This window comes from Excalfactoria chinensis, chromosome 1 (genome assembly GCF_039878825.1).
Source record: "Excalfactoria chinensis isolate bCotChi1 chromosome 1, bCotChi1.hap2, whole genome shotgun sequence".
NCBI classification, from domain to species: Eukaryota; Metazoa; Chordata; class Aves; order Galliformes; family Phasianidae; genus Excalfactoria; species Excalfactoria chinensis.
This window is the reverse complement of record NC_092825.1, coordinates 130,666,427-130,694,373: the sequence shown is the minus strand read 5'-3', so window position 1 is coordinate 130,694,373 and position 27,947 is coordinate 130,666,427. Positions and strand designations below refer to the sequence as shown.

The following is a 27,947-nucleotide window of genomic DNA, read 5'->3' as shown; positions in this document are numbered from 1 at the left end:
CAGAAGTGGTACATTAAGTAACCTGAAATAAAGCAACTGCCAAGCAAGATGAAAAGTACCAAAGGAGAGAAGGAGGGTGGAGAAATACATACATATTTTCATAACCTCAAGAAAAAGAATGGATGAATGACAAAAAAAGATGCATTTCTTTTTGCCCTCAGGCCTGGAAATTCAATTCTAAAGTACACAAGTGTCCTCCTCCAAACAGTGTCCATCAACAATAAAAGCACAGAACTAAGTTCCTCCCTTCTTTTAATATCTTAAATTGATGACCATATAAGGAGATGCTTCCTTCACCTCAGGTTTAAACCAGCTAAGACTCTTCCTAGCTCCTTAAAAAGGTGTGCAACTGTATCATTTTCATGAGACCATATTGTCAGTGTCTGTATGTTACACCTTTTCTTTAACAGGACACAAAACATTGATTCTGTATCACAAAAGATTTCTAACAGCTCCAAAATTTCCAGATGCCCATCTGGTCAGGATTTCATCTGCACAAGTTAACTCAGTCATTATCCTTCCCCCATCCCTTGTTTTCAGGAAGGGAAAAAAGAAAAACTACCCATTTCAATCTCTCAGACACTTTATACAGTGTTTTTGTGTAGCAATTTTTCTCAAGAAAAAATAATAATAATAATAAAATAAACAAGAAAATAATGGCAGTAAAAATAAGAGACAAGATTTCTTGTTTGATCATTGAAATGAAATCTCTTATTAAGAGTTCTGAAAGCACCAAAACTGTTTTGAAGCTAATTCCCTCTAAGCAAAGACATAGGAAGAAGATCTTACCTATTTGCTAGGAGCAGGACAAGAATGGAAAATTGCATTTCTAAAAATATTCCCCCAAAAAATCATCTGGAGCCTAAAATTGTAACCAACATAAAAAGCCCTTGGCCACTTGTGTACAAAAACATACAGAGACTTTACCATCTCTCCCTTCATCAAGCCTCCCAAAGTCTTAGTGCTTATAGAACAGTTATACAGAAGGAAGGAACATCTTTCCAAAACCCATTCAATAACACTGCTTCTGAAAGCAAAAAATGACAAATCATGTCTAGATCTGAAATTAAAATTCGTAACACTACATGTCTTTGCCCTGCTTCTCCCCAACCTCCCCCCCCCCCCCAAGAAGAAATATGTACCAAGATTACATCACAAAGAAACAATATAAAACTGCAAGCTTGAAGTAGAATATTAATTATGACCACAAGGAAATGAACAAGTCATATACAAAGAAACCAGAGTAATAGATAAAAGCTCAGCACTTCTTTTCTTTCTCTGAATTATTTTTTCCTCATTACTGTGCAGTTTATTCAGTGCTTTGGGAAATTCACATCACAGAGAGTACTTAGGAAGACACGTGAACTCTCAACTGGGCAAGAGTCTTTGCTCTGAATTAGGACTAAGTGAAACATTCTTCTGCATATAAAGGCAAGTAAAAATATATTCCTCTTTTCTTGAATTCTACCCTTCTCTGCAAAACGTAATAAAAAAGAAAACAATGAAAAGATCACAGAAGCAAAACTCCCCGTCCAACCATGCAATTCACTTATGTCTCCCACTGAAGGCTATACTAGTCAACAGGAAAACCTTCAATTTTACGTTCAGCTTTTCCTTTTGATAGAGCTACTGCCAGTAATTTGGGGGAAAAAATTCCAATATGAGGACAAGTCATAAACAACTATATTCTAGAAATGCTGCATCTCCCTTAATTAGTGTAAATTTTAAGACAGTTTTCAAAGGATTTCTTTCAAAGCTAGTTTGATGTATACTCTTCCATGGAAGAGAAATCTCCATGAAAGAGAAGGGCTTGAAAATAGGCCTTAAGACAGGAAGCTGAAAATAAAAATTGAGAATAACATTTTTAGTAAACTCTCACGCTCCTCCTTTGCATGCTTAGAGATGTCCATCCATTCTTCTAAAATCTTTCATATCTAACATGCAAAATTATCAGCAAGTTCAGGAAGAATTGATACAAGCATTCAAAAACCGTACTATCTAATAAAGCTTTTTAAAAAGCACTGAAGTGATGAAGTTGGTCTCACGTTACAATGTTAACTAAATTATTCCACTGACCTGAATAGCTTTCCACAATTCACTGACTGTGTCTACTGAATTACAGTTTTCTATGCAGCCCTACAGTCTAGTGAAGCTAGCACAGCTATGCCTGTTACCAGTCACAGGCCTTGTAATGGCCTTCCACGTGGGGCTAGGGGTGTAAGGCTTACTTTATCTGGGCTTGCTATGGCATTTTCTTTTTTAGCTTTTTTTAGCTGCTACAGCAATTGTCTAATGACCAGTGTCAATTAGCTAATGTTTTAGTTTGGTTTAAAAAACTGGGCAGTAAGTGTTAATAATTTTGTTATACATAGAAATAAGTAGTACTTATGCTGGGCTATTATTAATAGCACCTAGCTACTAGCTATCATACTATGTAGAACCATCTGCAAACTTACATGTACAAAGAAAACTTACATGTACAAAGAAATATCCAGTAAATGTAAAACTTACCTTCTGCTGTGTTGAATATAAATTACTAGTAGATGATTCTGGGACTAGCAGCTACCTAGTGTAAACTTTGCTCCTGTTAGTACTTATTTCTGTTCTCGGCTTAACAGGAATACATACCTCTAGCTGGAAGGCTTTACTTGTTCGTTATGTGAAGAAATGTGACTTACTGTGGACACCTAAGACCATGACATTGCTGAAATGGATCTTTCTATTTACCTGCTGCTTCAGGCCAAATGTTTCTGCCACTTCCCTTGTGCTGGTACAAGACAAAGACTACTTTTCAGCTAGATAAATTATTTGGGAATGGCTTAGAATGGCTATGAACAAATATGAACAGTGGAGTAACCACCACTTTCAGCAATGGTCGAAAGTAGTTCTGGTGTAAGTCAACCATGAAACTGTGTAACTGGATAACAGAAATGACATTGAACCAAGAAGAACAGTATATTTCTGCCTTCAATTAATGAAGTGCCATATTTTGTCTGGTAGCCACACATAATCACATTGCTCATTCAACAATTGAATCTTAAGCCCTGCATAGGTGTATCGCTTAGAATTCTTGCCTTCTTAATTCCTCCCTAATATGCTTTCCTTATTCCAGTCACGTTGCACTTTCAGCTTGAATTGAAGATAATTATGAGGAACCTGCTACACAGCTCAGCTGCACCTGAGATGTACAGATGAACACCAGTCTCTGTTATGTTACTCTTAATCAGAGCAGCAAATGAAATCAATTAAGATGTCATAAATTTTTAGTAAATGCCATCTTAGAACAATGCTCATTTTTCCCATGATGAGGATAAAATGAAAATTCAAAATTCAAGAAGTGTTAGGTATAGATTCCATCATTCTTTTAATTTGGCTTGTTTTCCTAACAAACACATTTACAGTAGCAAAACTTTCACCACGTAACTAGTGAGACAGCTGATGCTTTCAAATGAAGCCCCATTCATTGGTCACACCAATTACTCAGAAAAATCATTCTCTTAATGTCCTTTAAAAAAAAACAACAAAACAACAACAACAACAAAAAACTCATTCATAATCCTACTGCTTTCTTTATCCTTGAAGTATTTCCAGCAACATCTGTCAAATTTGTTTCAACTTCACCTTACTTCTCATTTTCTGAAGAACTCCTGGAACAAAATCCCTGCACTGAAGCTCAACTGAAGCATTAATAATAATAATAATAATAATAAAATAAAAAATAAAGCAAAAGAAAACAAAAACATATTGTAAAGGAAATATGCACAACATTCGGACAACTAAGTGCTATGCCATTCACAGAAAGCATTAACAAATGGAGGAAGAAGACTTCCCACAGAAGCTGAATTTGACAATCTTAGTTTTCTATACCCAAACTGTGTTGTTCGCTGTTTGAATGCAGTATTGGTAAGGATGAGGCCACTGCTTTCATTCTACATAGCAAAGTTCCCATAGTTTATATTTGTTCTTCAGGCAGACATGAATCTGATGATGGTCCCAAAGCTGTAAGGTCATTGATTCTTTGCTGAATTTAAGGGTATGAATTGTCAGGCCTACTAGACAGCATTCTCTTTAAAAGAAGGAAATCAAACCACCAGTGAAACAGATTGACGGAAGTAGTCCTACGTCCTCAGAGATCCACTGTCCCAGCTTTAAGGTTAGACCTGGATCAAAACAGATGCTAATTTTCTCCCACACTTTCTTAGTGGGGAAATCAGTCAGATCCCAAGCCTGAGTGTGGCTTAGGGCCTCAGGAAATTCTTTGTGGGGGATAACCACAAGCAGCAGAGAGTAGTCATGTGCCATCATGACAGAATAGCTCATCCCACTAAGATCTGCAGCCTCAATCACTGCATGTCCATATCTAGGCATTCAGCAATCCTAGCAGCTTCTTAGTGATAAAAATCATTCAAGGTCAAGAGAAAAGCTGTTCTTTTATCCGAGGTACCTTGAACCAGAAAACCAGAAAAAATAATTGTTATTTCTCTAGACTCCACAGTCACTTATTCTAATTCAAATGAGATCAATGAGGAGGTCACAGTTCCCTCCATGGGGCAGATATTTTTGTTGCTATACAGACATAGCCAGAATAGTTCATGAGTTTAGGATTTACCATTATTCAACAAGTGCTAAATAGGATATTTCTTCAAGCAAATTTTCTGTTTCATTTTATATATGCAAAACTTTATCCAGTTCTTGCCTCCACTGGAAAATATTTAAGACCAGAAATCAAATAGCTTATATGCTCAAGAACATTAATTACAAATTAATCTCCTTACAAAAATGTGATTATGGGCAGCAGTCAAATATGATATGCCACTATTTGAGTGGTAGCATGGCAGGTACAACACCTTTGTTTGTAGGACTCTATAAAGACAGATATTCACATGGAAAAGCACTCTGGACTAGGATCAATTCAAAGGAACAATATTTAAAAACTAGTGGATCACATTACCTAAAATTTATATCTTTTTTTTTATATGTATATATTTTTTTGTAGTATATTATTTTTTTCTTTTTTCACTCCACAATATTCATTTCCTACCTGTCCTATAGTTACATTTTCAAACAGAATGCTCATGCCTAGATTGAAACAGAAAAACAGAGACCACAGTAACATAGAGAAGACTGGAAGTAGACAATTCTAGCCAATTCCATAGTCAGTTTTGTGTACCAAAGATATTTCTAAAGCAGCACACCTCAAGGATCTATGCAGTGGTGGTCACCCCTTGGTTTTGCCTGTTTCTGAATCAACTTTTCCAGAGCCAGAGCTCTGGTCACGTCAAAAGAGAAAACTGCTATGGTAAGGTCTCACTAGTTTATAAAGCTGCGATTTCACCCCAGTGCAACCAGAACTTCTGTAAATCACTTCACAAAATAACGCATGCTTAGCTAAAAATATTGCTTCTATCATCATAGTTGATAGTACAGCAGGAGGTTTGTCAGCATAGGTATTTCCCAGGCCATATTAGCTACGTCATCGAGGGCTCATAGCATGGACCTCAATGAATTCTGAATTTCTGTTAGCAAGGTAAACAGAGACATCCAACTGTAAGCTCAAATGTTTGTAGAACTGAATAAGTTTCAGAGCCTTACAATATTTTACAATATGTTAAATTTATTTCAGAGTATTCAAGTCTCCAGTTCTACAGTTATTATATACAATATGCCAAAACACACATCAGCAAAATAATTCATTCTGTGGGCAGTAGACTCATTTGAAAACAATTGCCATCCCATGTTTTTCCCTAATGTAACACTGGAAGTTGAAGAATTTGCATACAACGCCATTTTTTCTGCTGAATAGACTGCACGCTGCCTCTACTTTATCATGTCTGTTGATCCTATACCAGAATTACTTAATTGGCATAAATCAAATTACCCTTGACTTGAATTCCATATAAAGTGAGACTCAGTCCCTCTTTTAACTCTCACACCATGCACAGCAAGTCTATGCCAGCTGGTTTAGAAGCAGTGTAAGCAAGTCATTAAGACTCCTATTAGAGATCTTCAAGGATAACAGGCTATTATCCTGCTTAGCAGCTGCTAAATGGTACTAATTACCAGCTGTAGACCACTGACTGTTAGATTCTGTACGTATATAGTGATATTCTCAGGATGTGCACAAGTAAGCAAACTTGAACCAGAACAAACTGTGTTACCTAACTATACATTTATCCAAAATAGTCACATGTGACATATGAGTGGCCAGAACTGTGATGGAAATGACTAATTCCAGGAATATCTTACCACTTGGAACACTCTCCTCAGGCATCCCTTTTCACAGGACATAATCTGTGACAGCATATATATCATCAAAATGCAAGTTGCTTCACTCGTGCTTATGATTCCTTTCATGCATCCCTGCTTTAGACTTTGTGTAGCAGCAGCTCATATCCATCTGCCATGAGCTGGTATGGAGAGGTAAGTCAGCTGAAGGCTAACCTTATGAAACGCAGTTTCCATCTGATTCAGTGCCCCAAACTGGTTCACATCAAGACGAGCATAAAGGAGTAGCACAAAATGACAGAACAGTAGCAGAGGACACAACGGGAAGTAACTAATGGCAACCTCAATTTAGCTTAATTTTAAACTGTTAGAAACATACTTTTCAAATGTTATTTGGTATCATATGCATCCTTAGGCTACTGTCAAAATTATGCCACAGTGGCTCCAAGACGATTGCATATTCTGTTTTCTTTCTTTGCATTAGCACATCAGCAACAGGGCAGTGAATCAGTTCAGTTGACACTGAACATAACTGTTGATTTTGCTCTCTCTTGGAACTGTATGCTGAATTGGCTTTTTCTGCAGCCACAATTGCTAAGTCTGACACAAAGAGCATGCAGCAAAAGTTGTTGTAGGAAAGGGATAAAAAAAAAAAAAAAAGAATGAAAATTTTTGAATCAGAAAATATAAACCCTGGCATAACAGAGGCATACCAGTGTAAGTAAGCACTTTATTATATAACTTGTTTCATCCCTTATCACAGAATCGCCACGGTTGGAAAAGACCTAAAACATCATCCAGTTCAACTGTTCACCTATTACCAATAACGCCCACTAAACCACATCCCTCAACACAACATCCAAACGTTCATTGAACACCCCCAGGGTCAGTGACCCACCTCCTTGGGCAGCCCATTTTAGTGCCTGACCACCCTTTTTGAGGAGTAATATTTCCTAACGTCCAGCCTGAATCTCCCCTGCCGCAGCTTGAAGCCATTCCCTCTGGTCCTATCACTAATGACACGAGAGAAGAGACCTACCCCACCCCTTATATATGCATTGAACTCCAAGAAGTACCTTCCTACTGGTATAACTGCACCTCCATGGGAGTGAGCAGTTACCACTTCAATTCAAAGAGAGTAACTAGAATGATACAATTTTTTTCTTTTCAGTGCAAATCATGACGCATCAAAATCCACTACAGGGTGTGATCAATGTAATATTTCCCCAGACTTTCAATATACAGACAACTATAACTGAGGGTGTTTACATTAGCAAAAAATACACAATGGATGAATTTTAATAAACATCTTAAGTGTTCCAACTAAGGAACACTGTGCATTTTATTTTGGTAAATATCACTATGCAAAAGAGTTATTCTCCATCATCTAAATCCAATTTACATTTTTCTTTGATTTCATTTATATTCAGCTTGCTGAATTTACCAACTTTAACCCAATTCCTTTCCAAATTCTTAAATCTTGCATATACCTTGCAGATGAATATGGCCACAGTCCAATTCCCCTGAAGATCATGTGTGTTCCAATACAACCATGAAGTAGGAGTCACTATGTGCTGTCATTAATATTTGTCGTTACCATTTGGGCTAGCTCTCAGATTTCTACTCACATATCCTATCCATCAGCCTAATTTTTGTTGATTATTTATTCCTCTCCAAGCTTCTCACTCTCTCTCAGATCATTATCAGTGACAGAATGCCAATTCATGAAGACGTGACTAGGCCTAAAATCAATTACTGCACTTGAAAATCAGTACTATGCTCCTTACTGCTACATACATATTATAATCAATTTAAATAACAACGTTGCACATTGAACTCCATACAGCTGTCATGGCCCTAAGGGCCTTCTTGACTCTGCTTAACCCCAGGGCTCCCCAGCCTTGCCTAGGACCTGGATCCCATGAGAGCCCCAAGGCCATCAGCCCTGCCCCACTGAGGACTCATCAAAGCTGGACTTCAGCTCTACACAGCCTTGTCCTTCCTGGCTATGGGATACAACAAGCTGGACCCAGACATGGCTCAAAGCCCCAGCCTTGGTCTGTCCCAACACTCAGGGCACCTCAGTACCTGGGGCAGGGCTGCCCCTCAGTGCACCCAGCTGCACTGTTCCTGACTGGGGCAGTGGGATGGGCACTTGGTGACAGGCCCTACCACACCACCCCAGACAGAATCCCACCATGTACCCCATGCTCCAGCTCACATGGACATACTGGCCCTCATGGTTCCCTTACGGTATTTTCATGTATTTAATTATATTCAAACAACCTACCACTTCCAGAAGGATTTTCAGTTCCACCCACAGCTGACAACAAACTTCCACAGTTTTCACAGAAGCAGAATCACACCTCTTCTCCTCCACTCTCGTACTTTTAAACTCCACATAATCATGTTTTTCTGAGCTTTTCTAAATCTTCTTTAAAATTCTACTTTGTTATCTCTATTATCCGCATATGTCATTTTTAGTTCATTACCATTCGTATGCTCTGATTAAGGTGGAGTTTCCTGGATGGCAAATTTCATCCTATCAATATACTTTATCGATACCATTAACACTTTTAGACATCACAGAGATGGTAAAGAGTTGTGAAAAGCTGGGAGAACACTGTTGTAACTATATGCAAAGTCACTCCTTTCTCATAGTATTTCTAGACTATGTTTATGCATACACGCCACACTTACTACTTTTATTTTTCAATATCAGCATTCAACCATAGCCCTTTACAATTTGCCAAAAACAAATATCATACAACTTTTCAGTAGATTTCTCTACATCACTCACACCCCTCAGTTTTGTTTCTTTGCTAATATAATACATGAGATGTGCAAAGCCTAAGGACTCCTTGCACAAATGGACAGCATGAGACATCTCTGATGTCCTGTCAGACATTATGTAAATTTGATGCAACATATGATGTAATGAGTTGTATCATTCTGAACACTTGTATCTATAGGAGTCTTAGGGAAGGCTTTGAAAACAAAACGAGTCAAATGACCATCCCGTGCAGGAACACAGTGAAGTTCAGATGGTAATTAATAAGAAGTATGTTATGACAGCTGGTGCCTTCTCACAGAATGTCTCTTCAGCAGATTACAAAAGAGAGCAGCAATTCAAAATGCATACAGATGCTTCCAGCTTTAAAACTACAGGTCATATTTTACACATTCTTAATGAACAAATGTGGAAGTCCAGAAAAAATGCTACCACTACATGCCAGCAGTGGCAGCGATTTCTAAAATCTGGAGCTGAGACTCTGCTTCAGTGATTTAATGCTGCAGCTGTCGTGTTTGGCTTTTGAATCTGAATGTAATCAGAACCCTAAACAGTACATGGTGTGAGAAATTATCCCCTGCAATCACTTCATTGTTTCCCATATAAAATCACAGTGCTTCAAGGTCACATACATACTGCAATGTAATAGGGAGTCATTGGTAAGGAACAAGGTAAGGAAACAGCATGTAGACTCAGGCTGACTGCCCGAATTCTGTTTACATATGCTTTAAATCCATATTTAAAGTGGGACACTTAGAAATATTGTCAATTTCACCTTAACTACTCACCTTCCCACCTCCATTCTCAGATGCAGTTCACACAGAAACAAATGCCAAATTACCCATTCCCTTACATTCACTGATTGTACTCTTACAAGCTTCAGTTCCTCCACCATAATAACCTGCTACTAGGATGGCTGCAAATAACAATAATCAAGAAAAATCAGCTGTCTATTCATTATGCCATATAAGCTCTTTATTCATTTCTCTCTCATAGCTATAGTGCTTGTTCACACTCAAATTGAAGTGAAAAAGAATTTAACAGTTAAAGCTTTGCACACCGAGTTAAAACGATATCTCTGTGCACTGAGAAAAAAAGAATCCTCTGTATGTCAGTGTGTGCGTATATATATGCACACAAAAACACACACATATATGCTGCTTATTTTTTTCAGTCACCTTCCTATTCTCACAGTTTTATTGTGGATAAAAATCCATTTGGTGCTATGTTGTTAAACCTGGCAGTACCTATAATATATGTTGACCACAAAAAAGTACTGCAATTCAGGAAGCAAAGAGCTGAGAAACAGAAAAAGCCTATAAAGACAGAACTTAGTGATTTCCTTTTCCTGCATTAAATGGTTCTGGCTATATTCATTTAAGATCTACTACATTCAGAGCTTCTCAAGCAAGTTTCTCCACTTATAGCTATTCTAATTCCCAAAATCTCCAAACAAATTGTACCCAGTTGCACTACATTTATTTGCCTGGTTCTCAGAAAGCAGATGAGAGGTAAATCAGGAGTTCTAAATTCAGATACTCAAAAAGCATTTGACAGTGTTTTTAGACCATGGTTCAACTCTTCACAGGTTGCCCTGTGTGGAATTAGGAATTGGACCCAACCATCTTCATGGGTCCTTACCAAGTCAGGATATTCTATGATTCTAAAACCTTCAAACAGGTGTTCACAATCTAACAATTAACACAACAATGATAAACTAAAATCAATATTCAGATCTTTTCCCACACTTATGTGTATTCCTTCAGTGTAACAACATAAGTCTATAGTCAACTGGAAAAGCCTTCTAGAACTGGAAAATTGATTGGGAGTATTTTTAAGGAAGTATTAAAAGTGCAGGGTTTCCACTGAAACTCTCCACTGAATTTTGTAACTTTATATCTGAATTTCTATTACCTATTATGAGCACAGAAAACTTTCCTCATCAAACTTTAATATTATTGGAAATCAATCTGAAGCACAGCAAATACATTTAAAAAGAAATCAGAAAAAGAAAATTGCATGGAAAAAGCTTCTGTCTAGTCACAGTAATCTTTAATCACTGTGACTCCTAACAGTACATGGAATGTGGATGCTGCTGATCTGTGGCTTTGCATATGTTTTCCCACTGCATAATTCTGCAAAATCAACCCTAGACCCCCTTTGAAATAATTAGGAAAAATGCCAGATGCTCATTTGTTGTTTGTTAGTGGCCTAACAATCATTTCTGAGCATCACAGTGAATTTGTGAGTGATTAACCTTCGGGTTTCTTGCTTCATATCAGTGCCAGAGCATGCTAGAGTGGAAAACTTGTTATTATTATGTGAAAGAAAGATCTTGTGGAAAAAAAACACCAACATGATAATATAAATGAGCTTGGCAGGCTTAAACTGAAATAAGCACAGATATATGTCTATAAAGGTTATCAGTTCAGATCACAATATATATTCTTAAAAGGATGGAGACATATAAGGGTAATGGCCTTGTGAAGTTTGTCTTAATATTTTAATTGGACAAGCCTTTTGATTTAGGTCCTGATCATATAAAGTCATGATTCATTTACACGTTGACTTCTCACAGAAGCACAGCATTGCAGTCTACATAAGAAATAGTTGAACATCTTGGAAAAGTATTCAAAATGCAATGAATAACGCTCTTAGTAAAATGTGTGCATTTTTCACAAGGTTTTTCTTATAAATAATATGTCTTACAGTTGTATCAGAGGCGAACAACAAACTGTGATTTCCTGTCAATCAAACATGTTCACATTTGGCTTTATAGGAGCAAGGTTCAAGAACAAACTTGGATGCTCACACATTTGGTGTGAATGCCCCTAATAGATCGACTCCAGAGGACCCAATGTGGAGGGATGCTTTGTGTCAGGTTTCCTACCAGCTATAAGGCAGAGGATAGCTGTTCTGCTCAGGGTAGTTCTGGGCATGTATTAAAACAAAAACTGAGATGAAATAGCCTAGGGAGCCTGCAGGACTGAAAGAAAAGTAGCTGGTAAATGGAGGCAGTCCTGGGAATAGGCAGTCCACGGGGAGGAGAGGAAAGCTAAATTAAATCTATAGCATGGAGCCTATCATTCACTTTTGTGAAACATTATATCTTTTTTCTGCAATAAAATATGTTGTGTATCAGAAGTCTTATGTATCTTTATCAAGCAAAAAGTAGCTTAACATTCAGTTCTCATCTCAGCTTTAACAAGTTACTAAAAAAGTAAACACACTGACCAAAAAATGAAAAAAAAGAACATATGGAATCCTGTAGGAATTCAAATGTATTCAAATTTCATCTCCCTGTGATTTTATGATTGCTTTTGAAATAGGCTCCTTTAATTACTTAACATCTGTTACCCAATAACTAAAGGCATTGTTTCCCCGCATTACAACAAAAAGATTCAGCACACACAGAACTAAACAAGGTTAAAAATCTTGCAGAGCATATAGGATTAGAAGCTTGCAGTGATTTGAAATGTGTTTTTACCTTCTGTGCCTTTCAATAAGCTTCTTCATCAATGGCTGGACTGAGACAGCTGAATACTGCTTCATCTGTCTATATACTGAGCAATTTAAATCACTGGCAGCACATCTGACTGTCAGCTGTTAGCCTCTTCCACAGTTACAGAAATATAAGTTCCCAATACAGAACACAGATATTAGACTGTCTTATCGATATATTCATTTACAGCATACATTTCATTTTTCCAAGACCCCCAATTGGGAAAAATTTTGTGCACTTCATTAATTTCATATGCATTGAAGAGTCTCTAAACTCCACTAGTCAGTGTCTAGTGTTCAAGTCTCTTCAGAACTGGGCATTAAATATTAAATTGAACAAATTACCATATATGCATATTGTGCTATCTTCTAAAAGAGATCCCAGTAACTCACAACTTATCACAGAATGGATTGGGTTGGAAGGGACCTCAAAGCCTACCCAGTTCCAGTCCCTTGATGTGAGAAGGGCTGGCACTCAGGAGATCCCTGTGCCCACTTGCCAACTTTTGGATTATCCTACTTTACAAATTTATCCTCTGATTCAAAAGAAAATGACTATAAAATACAAAATAGATCTGTAGGGGCAAAACTCCTGATTATTATTGTCACTACATATATAGTGAATTAACCGTATAGTGAATTATTGTTCATTACATATATAGCGAACTCCACACGCGTTCCTGGGGGAACAGAAAAACTGAGTTGAGCTTTAAAGTGATTACAGTAAATGACAACATAAAACTAAAGTATATTAAATAATACTGGTACGATCCTTAAAAGTGCTGTAAAACTTGAAAAACATATTTGTGTTTTAAATTTTAAAGGGACTGTGCAGCTTAAGGTAGGAAAATACGCAGCATCTGACCTCTCAAATTTTAGCTGCCCTGTAGTTCTACTTCACATGAACTTGACTGTGCTGTGCTTTTAGTTCCTCAAATTGAGATTAAATTGATGGATTTTTTTCATCCCTCTTCACCATTTTCTTATCCAGAAACTTGCTAATAACATTTTGGTCTATCTTCCTATTAATACACATTTTGACTCCAGATTTTCATTTTGGGGCCTTTCTTCTGTCATGAACTTGTACACATACACTACAAATGCTTGCTATTTTATGCCACTTAGGGTTGGAACAGTGAATCCTGAGTTTACTGGTAAAAGAGAGAATGACTCTTAAAAAAAAAAAAAAAAAGCGTAAAATCCCAAAGCATAGCAGAGAGCCACGAAAGACTGCTCAGGTTATACTACCTACTAATTCTGATTCACCAAATTGCTATTTTCTTTCTGGTCTTTAATGCTTTTAGTATAGAATAACACAGTTATATATGTAGTAGAACACTTCATGCATTTAATATTTCTCATAATAACACTTAAAATTTTACCCATCTGTTCAGAAGGCTGCAAATGAGACAAACAGTATACAAACGAAATGCTAATGTAAGTACCTTTGGGAGGAGAAGGGAATGAACAAAGCTGATATTAAATATTAATCATAAGAAAAAAGTCAGAAAAACACTTAAAGGTGGAAGTCACAGTGGGTTGCTTTAATTTGGGGTGGCATAGAAGTCTGACCAGAACTTTCACACGCAGGTCTTATTTTCCTCCTTTTCAATTCACAATGGAGTTTATTTGCCTAATTAAAAACAAAAAATCTCTTGTTTAACAGTAAGAACTCAATTTGTGTGCTTGATGAATTTCATATATTTCATATATTCCCTCAACTTAATTCTGCCTTTCAGGAAATATGTTATATTAATGCAGGTCTCTGTCTTTAGTAAACACAGTCTTGTGTCTACAGGAGATACCTCTGAACTACTGACACAAAAAATGCAACCCTCAGTCAAGGCTTTGATGAATTATTAAAGCAAGGCACTGGCATGCTCAGAGCTTCACATCCTAACCACTACGCCAGCATACTCAGCAGGTACATCTGAGTATTCACCCAGTGAGGTCTTACATTTGCAAATCTGCCTTTTCCTTCCTAAATCCTGGCACTCTGTGTTCTCCTGAAAACTGCTGACTACTCTCAAACCCGTTATTTAAGGAATTAAGTTTAACACTAATATATATAGATATAGGCAGCCCAGACCTTTATCTTCCTGAACAACTTGTCTGTAAACAGACAAGCTGTTAGTACTAGAACAAGATAGACCAGTAAAGCACAAACAAGTCTATGGTAATAAGATAAAAATAAGAAGTCAGTTTGGGAAACGGTGCAAGGAAATTAAGACATATTTTAGTTCAGCTTGGTTTTAACCTCTGTCTCTTCCAAATCATTTCCTGGTCAGTTTTGTGGTGTTAGAAGTATCAGAATCACATCTTTGACACATTCTCCTGACTATCAAAAGCTAAAGGTGAATTCTTCTGCCACCTCATATTAAAGACACATCCTTCTTTTGAACAGACTTTGCCATCTCTGGGCCCTTTTCATAACCAGGATGCCAATCAGACTCCAGTACTGATGCACATTACAGAGATATTGTTAAGCTCGCTAATGTTCTTTGATGAATAGCCCTGCAGTTTGTTTAGATAACAGGAGAAGTCTGTGTCTTTGCACCATGTAGATAAGGATGACATGCTGAATTCCTTCAATGGAGCAGATGTGGGAATCATGGTCAAGTCCCATCATCAAGCAGATAAGGGAAGTTGTGAAAGCAAACATTGTGCTATCAAGGCAAGGAGTTAACTGAGCATGCATGAAGACCAAATCCAACTAGCTTACACAATGAGGAAGACTACTGACTTCCTTTAAAGACCCCAGAAGACCATTACCACAAAAAGACTGAGCATGTGCAAGGAGGTGGGATTCTATATTAGTGATTCTGGGGTAAGTATTGAATATATACACACTGCCCAGAAAAACCTTTGCATACGTAACACAAGTAATGTATATAAGCTGAAGATCTTTTGCACAAGGTAGGCACAATTTAGGTGAAAGGATCTTCTCGTGCATCCATCACCAAAAAAAAAGAATGCCTGCTTTCTAACACTGCAAACTGAGTCTTACAAGAGTTTTGTGATTGAACGATTTATGGTATCACTACCAGCTCCATTTGTACCGCCTTTTTTTCCTTACTAACCCTTTTAATTAATGTAACCAAAATTTAACATTACACAGTGCTTATGAAAAATAACCAGTAATATTCAAACTTCCCATTATATAAGTTAGCCCAATCCCCTCAAATGTTATGACACTACAAAATCTTTTGAACAGCTAGCAATACCATTATCTTTGTGAGAAGTGAGTCAGGATCCCTGTTCTTTTACCCTGCACTATGACATTACTCTGCAGCCAAACTGCTGGGGCCAGGACCCAGCCCCTCCTTCTGTAGTGGTCACTATAGCAGAAGCATAGAATCTCTTGAGTTGGAAGGGACCCTTAAAGGCCATCTTGTCCAACTCCCCTGCAATGAACAGGGACACTTAATGCTCAATCAGGGTGCTCAGAGACCCATCCAGACCAAACTTGAGTGTCCTTAAGGAGGGGGCATCCACCACCTCCCTGGGCAACCTGTCCCAGTGCCTCACTGCCTTTATTGTTAAAAATTTCTTCCTTATATGCAATTTAAACCTCCCTTGCTTTAGTTTGAAACACTTACCCCTTGTCTTATCACAACAGACCCTGCTAAGGAGTCTGTCCTTTCTTTCCTATAGCTCCCCTTTAGATATTGAAAGACCACAATAAGGTCTAGGGTATTGGTATCTTCTGCTGCTTAAACCAGACATTCCCTGATGAGAGAGTGGAGAGGAAGGTTGTCCCCAGCCACAGAACCCTATGCTAAATGCAGGTCATGTGTTTGCCCTGCAGGGCTGGGAAGAAGCAGAGAGCAGGGCTGAGCCGGGCTGTCTCCAAATAAAGGAGCAAGAATGAGTATGACAGATGCAGCATCAGTCCAGACACCCACCTACTTTGGGACTGTGGCTACTTGGAATCACAAAGTGCCACAGAATCAGCATAATGCTATGAAAAGGATTAAATGGCCCTTAATTAAATTAGGGAATCTGCATTCCCCTTTTGAAATGCTGATTTTCACAGAAGTGGCTCTTTTGTTTAAAGACTGAGGCCCTCCAACCTTCTTTGCCTGACTTTCCATGTCCCACCAGCACGTATCTATCATGTCTGCTTTACAACCTAAGAGTTTTCATAGCAAAGATAAAGACACTAAATAGAGAACGTTTTTGACAGTCCTATGATCTGGGTGATATGGTAGGAAAGACTGGGTTAGAGAATATAACAAAAGATGGCAAAGCAAAGCCAGTGCTTCAGTCTCCCTGCTACATGAGGGTATGGGTGTGTTTAGCACCCAGCATCAGTTGTAATAATAATTTTGACAAGATATATTGCATTTGTGTGTGCCCCGGTGGCGCAGCGGTAGAATTCCCGTCTGCAACACCAGGGGGCCCGGGTTCGAATCCCCCCTGTGGAGCAGGGGGTAGAAGTGCCGCTCTGCTACACAGAGGGCTCGAATCCCGGGAGTTGGACTCGATGATCTCTAAGGTCCCTTCCAACTCGCACAATACTATGATACTATGATACTATGATTTTTCATGAATAGCAAACTCAGCAGCTTCCTGAGAGTGAAATTCCAATCAGACTCAGGTGTGAAACAAATCTTGACACTAGTCACATTACCAATTCATCTTAATATATATTCATTTTATCCAACTTACCTTGCCTACTCAACCAGACTACTCCTGACCATTCCCAAATAGGCAACAGTCTATATAGTTCAGGTAATCCCAAAGAAATGTGCCCTTGATTTTCACTTTGGAAGCTGCCTCCAACTCTATTTCATTGTTGTGTTCTCATTTTTATATCAAATGATATTTTTCTCATACAACTTTAAAAATCAAATTCTAGATCTGTTTTTATTTACACCTGTAAAATGAGTGTTCTTTCTCACTGAATTATTAACAGCTACAGTCAAACTGCTTAAGTATGATCACTGCTCTCAAATCTAGGTCTTAAATCTGTCCCTTTTTAAATCACTCCAATTCCATGTTTTGTTGCTCTCCCACGAGCTGCACGCAGCATATCCACATTTCTACTTAATCAATATATGTAATCAACTTATTTTTTTTGTATTTTTATTATTATTTTTTTAATAACCAGACCCCAAACCAAATGAAACTGCTGTAGGATTCATCAACAAACAGCCTCAGATGACAGGACAGTTAAGCAGACTAGGAACCTGCTTCACTTTAATGAATGGAGGAAGTACGTAGTTGTAGCAGTCTTTAAGAGCCCAAGATTTGCAAACAATTTCTAAATAGATCTAAAAAATAAAGAAAATAGTCCCAGCTACAATACTTTATGAGTGAGTCCATTCCTTCATAAATCTATTATCACATGCTCTCATCCAAGGGTTAAGGTGGAATAAAACTGTATGAATCTGTCAATTTTCACTTGGAGATTTTCAGTGTCCTTTTACAAAATTTCACATCTTGAAAGCCACAAAACTCGAGGATGCATAAGCAGTTTCAAATAAAAGATTGTAAGAGCAGCACAAAAATATTTACATGCCATCACAACACTTACTTTGTGTGTATATCCAGCAATTTAATTCAAAGCACTCAGGCTGCACAGCACTCTTTCTGGACACAAGTGTGCCCATCCACTTTACACAGCAGGTTCTGCCTCATTCACAGTCATTACACCTTGAAGGGAATTTGTCTCTTCAAAGCCACTGCACTTCAAACCCAAAAAATTAATTATCTACAGGGCACAACTCAACAGCTTCAGTGAACTAAATTCTACTTGTGAACCCAATTCTATTTGAGCACTGAACATCTCAGAAGATGCCTTTGCACTTGATATTAAATATTTCACTATAAACAAAATGCCTAGTTTGAAAGTTATATCTAGAAGTTATTCAGACTACATTAAAATAACCTGCTATTAAAAACAAAAATGAACTTCTGAAGACGTACCAAGTTCTCATCTTGGTTACACCAAAATATACAATATTCAGATCAGTTTGAATGCTACTTTTTCACAGAACAGGACTTATCTTCATGTAATAGAAGGCAGTTTATTGTAAGTCATGAAAACATTATCAACACTTCATATTAGGATAGTTCTATTTATTTACATTAATCTATACTTTAAGAAATTCTTGTTCAATACCCAGGTTTTCCAAAGGAAAAATCTGGCTTCCTGTATTCAAACAGAGCATATTTTGGAATGCTGTTGATGGTTACAAGCACAACATGCAGTAAAAACCATATCCTGCAGACCAGACACAGATTTACAGAAAGGAAAGCTGGTGGCTGTTAGCACCTAGCTGCCACTTTTGCTTGCTTAATGCAGTACTAGTATCTCTTTCACTCTCTTGTAGGTCACTGCACCAAAAAGCAGGGGCCAGAAGAGATACTGAAGCATTTGAAAAGCCGGGAAAAGTGTGCTCATTCTCACCAGCCTTATATTGCAGTCATTTCTGCCTTACGACCCAGTAAAGGCAAGGGTTCAGATTCTCCTTTTCACTCCAGATGAGCAGATATTGATGTGACATTGCAATGATATCGATGTGAAATTGCAATGAGGCAGAGAATGCTCCATGCAAATATCAGGATCCATCACAATTAACTTACTGGTTACACACATCGCTGTTTACTAATAGGTATAAGATGAATAATGAATGTCGAATAAATGACTGAAATATGCATAAATACACCAAGAGAAACAGGTGGTGCCAAAAGCCCAGATTCCCCAACCTTATTGTTTCAGCAGGATTACTTCAGACTAAACCCAGCCTGGACTGAAAATGCATTATTGTTTGTAGTCATCACGTATGCTCACAGAGCACATCTTCCAATTCAGTTTTGTCTGCAAGGAATTTAGTTTCCATGCTCCATAAAGCAAGACAAAGCACAGTACATGGATGTGACATTTAGTACAAAAGCTTACATCTAATTTGAACTGAAATCCTAATGTAGATGTATTCACTAAAGTCATGGTTGGATGTTCCACTCAGCAACTGTAGTAAGACAGAAGCTTCTGTGTCTATGAATTCCAGTTCTTTGGTTTTTTTTAATCATTTTGTTTACTCACTTGATAAAAATTGTTAGTATGGCATTATTCACCTACAGGTGGACAAGAAATAGAAACATCTGCCTAAAAGCACAACAGATGAGCATTTGCAGGTCAAGACAAGAATCACACTAGTTCCAGAGTCCTACGGAAGGATCACAGGCATGGAAAGAGGACAGTGTTGCTACTCCTGCTGGGGTTACCTTTGGGGCAATTTGAATTGCTTGCTTCTGGGGAGCTGTTACCCCTCCAAGAGCAGGATACCAACATTGGTGTTTGTTTTTTTCCCATCTTATTCTATTCTGCCTAAATTATTGCCCTTTTCTGCTCATGCTGCTCAGTTTCAGCAGCTGCTGACTTCAGTGTTCTGATTCAGATGCAGCTCGTGGCCCAGTATGTGCAACACAAAACACTGCTGATATTCCATCAGCACACCAATGAGAAAACTACACGACAAAAACAGCCTGAGGTATCTGTCTTCTACGGAATGCTAACAGTAGTATCTAGTATTCTGCTCTTTTATTACAGATAGTTGGAAACTGAGAACACAGAGAAGTTCTTCACATGTAAATGTTGTATTCTTACGTAAAAGCAGAATGAAAGGTTTTAAATTTTATTTGTAATAGCTATGAATGTTGTCCTGGGCACTCAAGAGAAGGGATCTTTGGTTTATTGGCTGTATAGTTCTAAGTGTATAGAACCACACCTCAATTATAAGAAATGGCAGTTAGAGCAAATGACCACTAAAATTTAGGTGAGCAAAGTTGAGTAAAAAACCAAAATTGGTATCTAACAAAGTAAATTGGAAAAAAAAAAGAAAAAAAGAAATCACAGAAACTGGGCAATTCAGTTCCTTGATAGAATTCTCATTCAGACCCTCACCTGTCAGGGCTGTTTTGTGTTAATATGATTTCAAAAAGCTGCTGTAGAAGCTACTTGCAAAGGAGTTGCTAAAGCCACTGCACCGCTTCTTTTTCTACATCCCTCCCACACAACAGTATGGGGATTCCTAGGGACTTCTAAAACTTGAGAAATGCTGGCTGAAAGGTTTGGTTCACTTTCAAGAGCAAAATACAAAATTCCTCAGATAGCGAACAGCTGCACCAGGGATTCCAACAGTGCCAGGAAACTGGAAACTGAACCCAAAACTGAGGCAATATGTTTCAAAAGCAAAAAGTATATCAGAAGAACCAGAGAGCAGACCCACTGGGATCAGGACCATGATGACTTTAGTCAGGCTTTTGTCACTAATGCCAGAAATAATTGTTCCAGATTTTTGCCGAAAAAAAGAAAGTTAACATTCAAAGTAACTTGGGTGAAATTCTGTGGCCCACAGATATTTAACAAGCCACACATAATAGCGATAACAGTCTTAACTGGTTTTGAAATTTATTTGTTTACATGCATACTAACCTCAAAAAGAATTTGTTTTATCTCCTAAGTTTTATGCCTTATTCATTGCAGTGACAAGCTACAGCATGCTGTAAGTCGGTCTAATACTACTTTTATCACTTTACAGTTGTCAACAAGTAAAATCATATTTGTCTTGAATAAAGGTAAACAGAACATGGAGGCGTCTACTGTGAAACTTTTAGTTACACAAAAAGAAACCAATTAACATATACTTAAGTACCTTCCTTATCATCATGATGTATGATAGCATCCTGTATCATATCGGCAAGGTTGAAACGAACTCGATGATTCTTTCCATGTTTCAGTTTTTTCACATAACTGTCCCGCTTCTGGAAAGCCTTTTCTCGTTCATAATATGCCTTTATTTGATCACAACGCATCCGCTTCACCAGACGCTGACGCTGGCCAAGAGGGAGGGACTCAAGCAAGCACTGGTCAATTTCCATTTCATGTGACCGAAAAACATTACATAGCTGGAAACAGCCTGCAAGATACAGAAAACAAACACATGCAATGGTGAGCTGTCAAATATGTAGCGAAACTTTCACCAGATTTCTTTCTAATCACCTGTTATGTTTGTTTGTCAAATGAACTCCTCCCACTTGATCAATGTGAACTACAAAAAGCCTCATTTAACTCACCTTGCTTTGGGTTAACAAATTTTCAGCAAGGAAAAAAAAAAAAAAAAAAAATCACCCTATCATAATTATAATGAGTACATCAGCATGCAGTGAGTCTTCATGCAGCTACCTATTTAAAACATCAGAATCATTTTGGATTCCTAACTATGTGAATAAAAGAGGGATTTTGGTGGTGGTGATCATTTGCAGTTGGTTTGGTTGGGCTGTGGGTTTTTCCTGACATTACGAGGAGCAATTCCAATTCCAAAATGAACGTTTCAAAGAAGATTCCAAATGGAATCTTCTAACAAAATTGTAAGGTACTGGAACCTTCACCTAGAAACAGATTATAAATGTATATTTAATTCAGTAAATTGTAACATTCAAAGCATCACCTTTAAGTCAGACTATGCTCATGAATGTCTAGTGAATTGTCAGATAACTTTACTGCCCAAGTCCTTGGATGTGAATCCACAACTAATACAACAGTGAGGAAGCCATTAACCTACCCTAAAACAGCTCGAAGAGGTGCCTGGAGAACACTCAACCACTTCTGATTCTAATGTTATACATTATGTGCATACTTAATTTTTCTTCAAAAGGCAGCTAGGTGCCCAAATTTCTCACTTTTAAGAACTATGAGCAGCCCAGATGAGGAAGGTTTTCCTACGCTGCTTTGATGGAAGAGCTCTTGAAGGGAACACTTAGACTTTTGTCTGCCCATTTTGCTAACTATTTAGTTAAATAATCAATGGACTCCTACCTCACACATTGCACTAGCTGGGTGGTGCTGACTAAATAACCATTTTATTTTCTCCTTCTTGCTTGACGTAAACTAAATCTACATTCAAACTCTGTTCTGAAAGCAAAATTAATAATTTCCTGGCAGGCTTTTCTAACTCTCACATCAGCGCAGCAGACAAACACTTCAAAAATACATATCTGCTTTAAAAAACTGAGGGATAAAGGTATGCTATTACACATCTTCTCTATTGAACAACTGAAACATAAGTGTTTTCTTTTTAAATCACTGATTTTGAATGTCCTGTGCAAGACATCTATGTTAAGTTTTGTTTTGCTTTGAAGACGTAGGGCTGTAAAAAAATAAGTCATCATAGTGTTATCTGATAGTATCTAAGTCCCAGATAGAGCTCCAGGTCTCTTGAAGAGAAACTCCAAGACACAAGCAGACATAGAAAATATTTTTACAGGTCAAGTTCAACTGATTTTAACAATAAGCTATTAGTTTCCTTCCTATAATTTCTGTTCTTTTCTTAGCATACCTTTCTAACTACATGAAAATGATCTGTCAAAACAAAACACTGGAAACAAGCATTGGCTTGTATTACGCTAAAACCCACTTTTTGCACGTCAGAAGTCAAGAACTCCTTCTGTATAAGTTGAGCTAGAAAGTTTTGCTTCAAATGATGCGTTTCATTTCTGAGCATGTCAGACACAATTAGGAAATCAAAGGGTAACCTGTAAAGATGTGGAATATGAAACTTCATTCCCAGATTCACCCCACAAGATGAAAGCATTCAATCAAGATCTGCATTTAGACTGATTCAGACTGAGCCAATTTGTGACTGCATTTCCTTTCCATCACCATATGAGAGAAACTGAATCAGTGAACTACAGATCTCTTTGTTCATAATTGTTCTGCTTTGTATAAAATATTTCAGTACCCGTGCCTTAAGCTCACGCAGTATTTTTGGCTTGTAAAACTCTATGTTTATTCCTTAATAGTTTGGGCATACTGCCTACCAGCCAGGCTGGCAGACTCAGAGAGAAAACCAGCATGCTATGCTAAGCCATGTTTGGCAATGCAAACTGAATGGCTAGGGAAACTTAAAGTTTTCCTAAATGCCTTTCAGCTCTTCATTGCTACATCACTGTATTGGATTTACATAGCAAATTTTGGTAGCAGAGAGGGGATGGCCTCTGTGAGTATCTGCACCATGTGAGAGGAATATCCCCTTAGGCACCAAAGTCAGTGCAGAAGGAGGGCAGGAGGTACTTTAGATGTGAAGCAGCAGTTCCTTGCAGCCCATGGGCACCACACAGAGCATATCTCCATAGTACAGCCATGAATGAGGCCTGAAAGTGGTTCAGCCCATGGAGAGCCCCAGGCTGCAGCTCTAGAGAGGGGCCTGCAATGGGGCGAGAGGGCTGGAGGTGCTGCCCACTGTGGGGGACCCTTGAGGAGCAATGCCTTAAGGGTAGGCCCCATGGTTTAGAGCCGTCTCGGGGCAGTGCTGGGAAAGCTGAAGTCTGTGGGAAGCCCATTCAGGAAGGAAGGCATGTGGGAGGGATCCATGTGGAACAAGGGCAAAGAGTGGGCACAGACAGAGACTGTTATGGATTGACTGTTAGCAGCCTCCATTCCCCATTCCTCTGTACTGCTTGGGGAGAAGTAGAAGAGGGTGGGGAAAAAGTGTTTTTATTTTGCTTTTAGTTTCCCACTACTCTGATCTGTTAGGAACACACAGTAAATTACAATAATCACCCTATGCTTTGTCTGCTCTGCCCATGCTGGTAACTGGTAAGTGATCTCCCTGATCTCCCTATCCTTATCTCAAACCTTGTGCCCTTTTCCATTACATTTCCTCCCTTCTTCATTTACAGAGCAGGAGTGAAAGACAGAATATATGGTGGTATTTAGCTATCCATCGGGGTAAAACCACAACATTCATGACTGTAACAGGAGCTTGACTGCAGGAATTTCCCCCTTCCACTCCAATGCATCATGAAGCAGCAGCTGACAGTATAAAAGCATTAACCAAGATGAGATCCCAATTCTAATGTCCAACCTTTGCACTTTGGCTTGGTGACCATGCATGGTACCTCGGGTCTTAGCTGGAAAAAGACAACTGACAGCACAGGAACTCAACTGAGTCTAGCATCCAGCCACACAAGAGTTTCAGCTCTGCTCTGTTCAGTCTTCCTTTTTTCCAAGAGGAAGCAGCAGTACTCATGCTTGGGCTCAAGGAGGCTACAGATTAATTTGCTATGTCTGGAAAAAAATCACAAGGGTAATAAATTTTGCTGTTGTTACAGACCTAGCTGTTTGCTGACAGTAGACTTGAACCAAATCTTTGCTCACTTCCTCAGTTTAGCTCATGTGTAGCTTCTGCTTTTGTGAGGAACTGCTGATTACTGCCCACATCACAACTGGGATTGGTATAAGTAGAACACCTTTTCTATCACACTGCTCTGCTTCTCCAGTGCTGGAAATCAAACAAATTGGCTTAATGTCTCAGTCAAATAGAGCACAGAAATAAGATGAGCTCCTCTATCCAGCTTCCAGTTTCAGGGAGGATGTGACTGTCTTAATGTCCTCTGCATCTCCACTGAGATGAACTTCAGCATGCATGAGTGGCAATCTGTTTACTCAATGAAAAGTTGGATTGAGCTGCTGGGCTGAGCCAATACTGGCCTCACACATTAGTTTCCAGAATCAAACAAGTGAGGTAGACTGAGAAGAGCATTTTCCATCCACCTGAGTGCTAGTCTCAACTAAGTGATGAGCTGCAGATGGGTTTCTTTCTCTCTGCACATCAGATCAGCATGTGATTTGGATATAACAGTGTCAGGTCAGCAGTCTTGGTAGGTAAGGCCTGGATTAAAAAACAGCTGCAGACAAGGCAAACTTTCTGAATTCATCATTCAAACATTCACTTCTACATCATGCAATGTTCAGTGCCCATTTTACAACTAGGTAGATCTCTGCCCTGACTGTAGTGGCCAAATGAGCATGGGAATCTCCTCACACCACAACAGGCAGAGATTCCTGGATTGTATTGGTTGCTAATATACAGATGGTAGCAAATGTACAGAAGGAATAAGCAAAGGAAAACTCACCAGTGGTGGTACCTTGGCTGAAGAAGCTGGGGCAATCCTCACTGGTGAGCAATCTCCAAGAGGTGCTGCCTCAGTGGGAGTCAGCCCTTAAATGAGGTCTCAGAGGGGATGGAGTCGAGCTCCACCCCTTCCGGGAGCACAGCTACATCACTCTCACCTGTGCTCCCATACTTGCCTCAGCTGATTAATCAGAGGTTCAGGCTATGATTACCAATCTCCCATACACTGGCTATTACCCTGAGAGATGAATTCAAACCAGGAGAGTTATGGACATGCTTCTGGAGGAAGCAATAGTGCCACTTAAAGTGAGTTTCCTGGATAACGTGTTCCAGTGCTGCACTGCCCTCTATCAAAATGTGCTTTTTGCGCCTCGTTTTTTTTTTATTATTATTATTATTTTTATTGGGGTCACTGCAACTTGTTAACATTGTCAATAATAAGAAGAGCAGTCCTTTCTGTTTTCTTGGTAGCCACCTGCTGCCATCACTCCAGTTTGTCAATGACCATCTCAAACTTGGATAAGACTTCTGACATATTCCAAGCACAGCTTCATTAGCCCCCAGTAGAATGGGAAAATTATTTCCCTCAGTCTGCTAGCCAGCATCTATCTAACATGCCCAGCATGTGGTTTGCTTTATTTGCAACCCAAGTGCAAGACTGGCTCCCAGTCAACTCTGTTTGCTGTAAGCCTTGCATCCTCTTCATCAGAGCTGCAACTCAAATCAGTTGGCTTTCAGCCCATACCAATCCACAGGGTTATTCTGCCCTTGGGCATCAAAATACGTACATCCCTTGTTGAATGGCTCAAAGTTTGTTGTTCCAATAATCAGGATTAAGCTCTATCATTCAAATTATGCCAACCACTCTGCCCTAATTTAATACTGCCAGTGGAAGCAATGGCTTCAGTTGTATAAAAGGCCTCCAGGAAAAAAATAACTGCTAAAATCCTCAGTTTTATTAGGCAGATGTAAACTTACTGTTTATGGACTGATGACTTGTTTGTAGCTGAGAAGCTATTAGAGCCTCCTAAAGGCACCATGTGCAGCAGATCTGTCCATCCTCTTCCGTATACAAGAAAAGCAGTACAATCTAATAGACTAAACTTACACAAGAAGCTCATATGGGACCCATTCAAACTGGACAAGATTTTTGTAAAGCGTGATTTCAAACAGACCTTTTTCTGAATGCTAGTGAGGAGGTGGTATGGTAATGTGAGGAAAAGGTTGCAGGTAGAGAGAAAGAGTTGATATCACTATATGACACTACATTTGAAGATTATTTCATGTGTTTCTTCTTGCCTCAGTGTATGACAAATTACAGTTGTGTAGAGTGATTTGATAAGGTCACTGTGACCGTCACAGAAGATTGCACTGAATAACTCATTAATAACGTCTCCATCTAAACACTGAAAAAGCTTATTGGGGTCTGATCTATTTACTGAGATGCTCTGGACCAAAACAACTAGAAAAAAAAAAGAAAAGGAAAAAAAAAAAAAAAAAAAAAGACTGTTGATGTATATCTGATTTTAAAGCCTGCATCTTAGATACAATCACACAATGCAAAAGCTTTTATGAAAAAGTGAATTATCAAAACCACAGATCCCTTATTGTATCATAATGGTTGTTAGCTAGCATAGGACAAAGGAAGCCTGTAAAGAATAGGAAATAAAATCTCTTTAAAAGGATGCTTGCTACTGTAGAGCTGCTTTGCTGATTCCGCCTCGAACCATTACAAAGAGAAGAATCATGGCTACAAAACAACCTGTTGATAAAAAATTGCAGCAATTTACTCACAATTGGCGAGAGTGCCAATTTCATGACACCACAAATCACAAGCTTGATCCTGCCCGTACAAACAATAGATTTCTGAGTAAAGAAGAATTGTTTGCTCTGAATTGTTACTGGTTCTTACTGTGAAGGTGAGAGAAGGAATGTTTTTTAGCACCACGAACACCACCCCATGAGCAACATGAAGAGCCTAGAGAGGATGATGGGATATAAACAGAGAACAATGTGATCTCCACAGGCATTTTCTTCCACCTCTCAGACGTGACTTGAGCCTAAGTAACTATATGGCACATAGGAACAGTTTCCATATCTCTTTCCAGAATCCATGATAATACCTCTTCCCTTCATATTTCTGTTCTTATGGGTTTTTCTCACTTTAGTCACTCGCTTTGGCATCTGAACCGCTAATCCAATCACCCTAAAAAACTGAAAGACTCTGGTCCTTAAAGCAAACAAACACTGCAGAAGGGTTAAAACTGCCTCAAAAAAAAAGCGCAACATGGAATTCCAAGAATGTACCTACTCAAGACTCAAACAACATTCTTTAAGCATGTTGATATCATTAATGGAAAAAGGGAAATAAAACCCTTCAAAACATACACTGTTTTCTGTCTGGGCTCCTGTTGTAACCACAATTAAACATCTACATTGTCATTTTGATACCTGAAGTAGTCCTGCTTTTCAGAAAGATAAAATATTTGAAAATTTCATCAACTTCA

General features: G+C 38.5%; 1 protein-coding gene across 2 annotated transcripts in view; it reads right to left on the bottom strand.

Moving 5' to 3' along the window:
* MYO16 (myosin XVI) overlaps positions 1-27,947 on the bottom strand; it is a 334,545-nt gene that overhangs the window by 221,921 nt on the left and 84,677 nt on the right. For both annotated transcript variants that reach the window (XM_072342368.1, XM_072342360.1), the window contains exon 2: positions 21,181-21,444. In XM_072342368.1, the coding sequence (XP_072198469.1) occupies positions 21,181-21,406 (226 nt within the window). In that variant the 5' untranslated portion in view covers positions 21,407-21,444. The remainder of the gene's footprint in view (positions 1-21,180; positions 21,445-27,947) is intronic.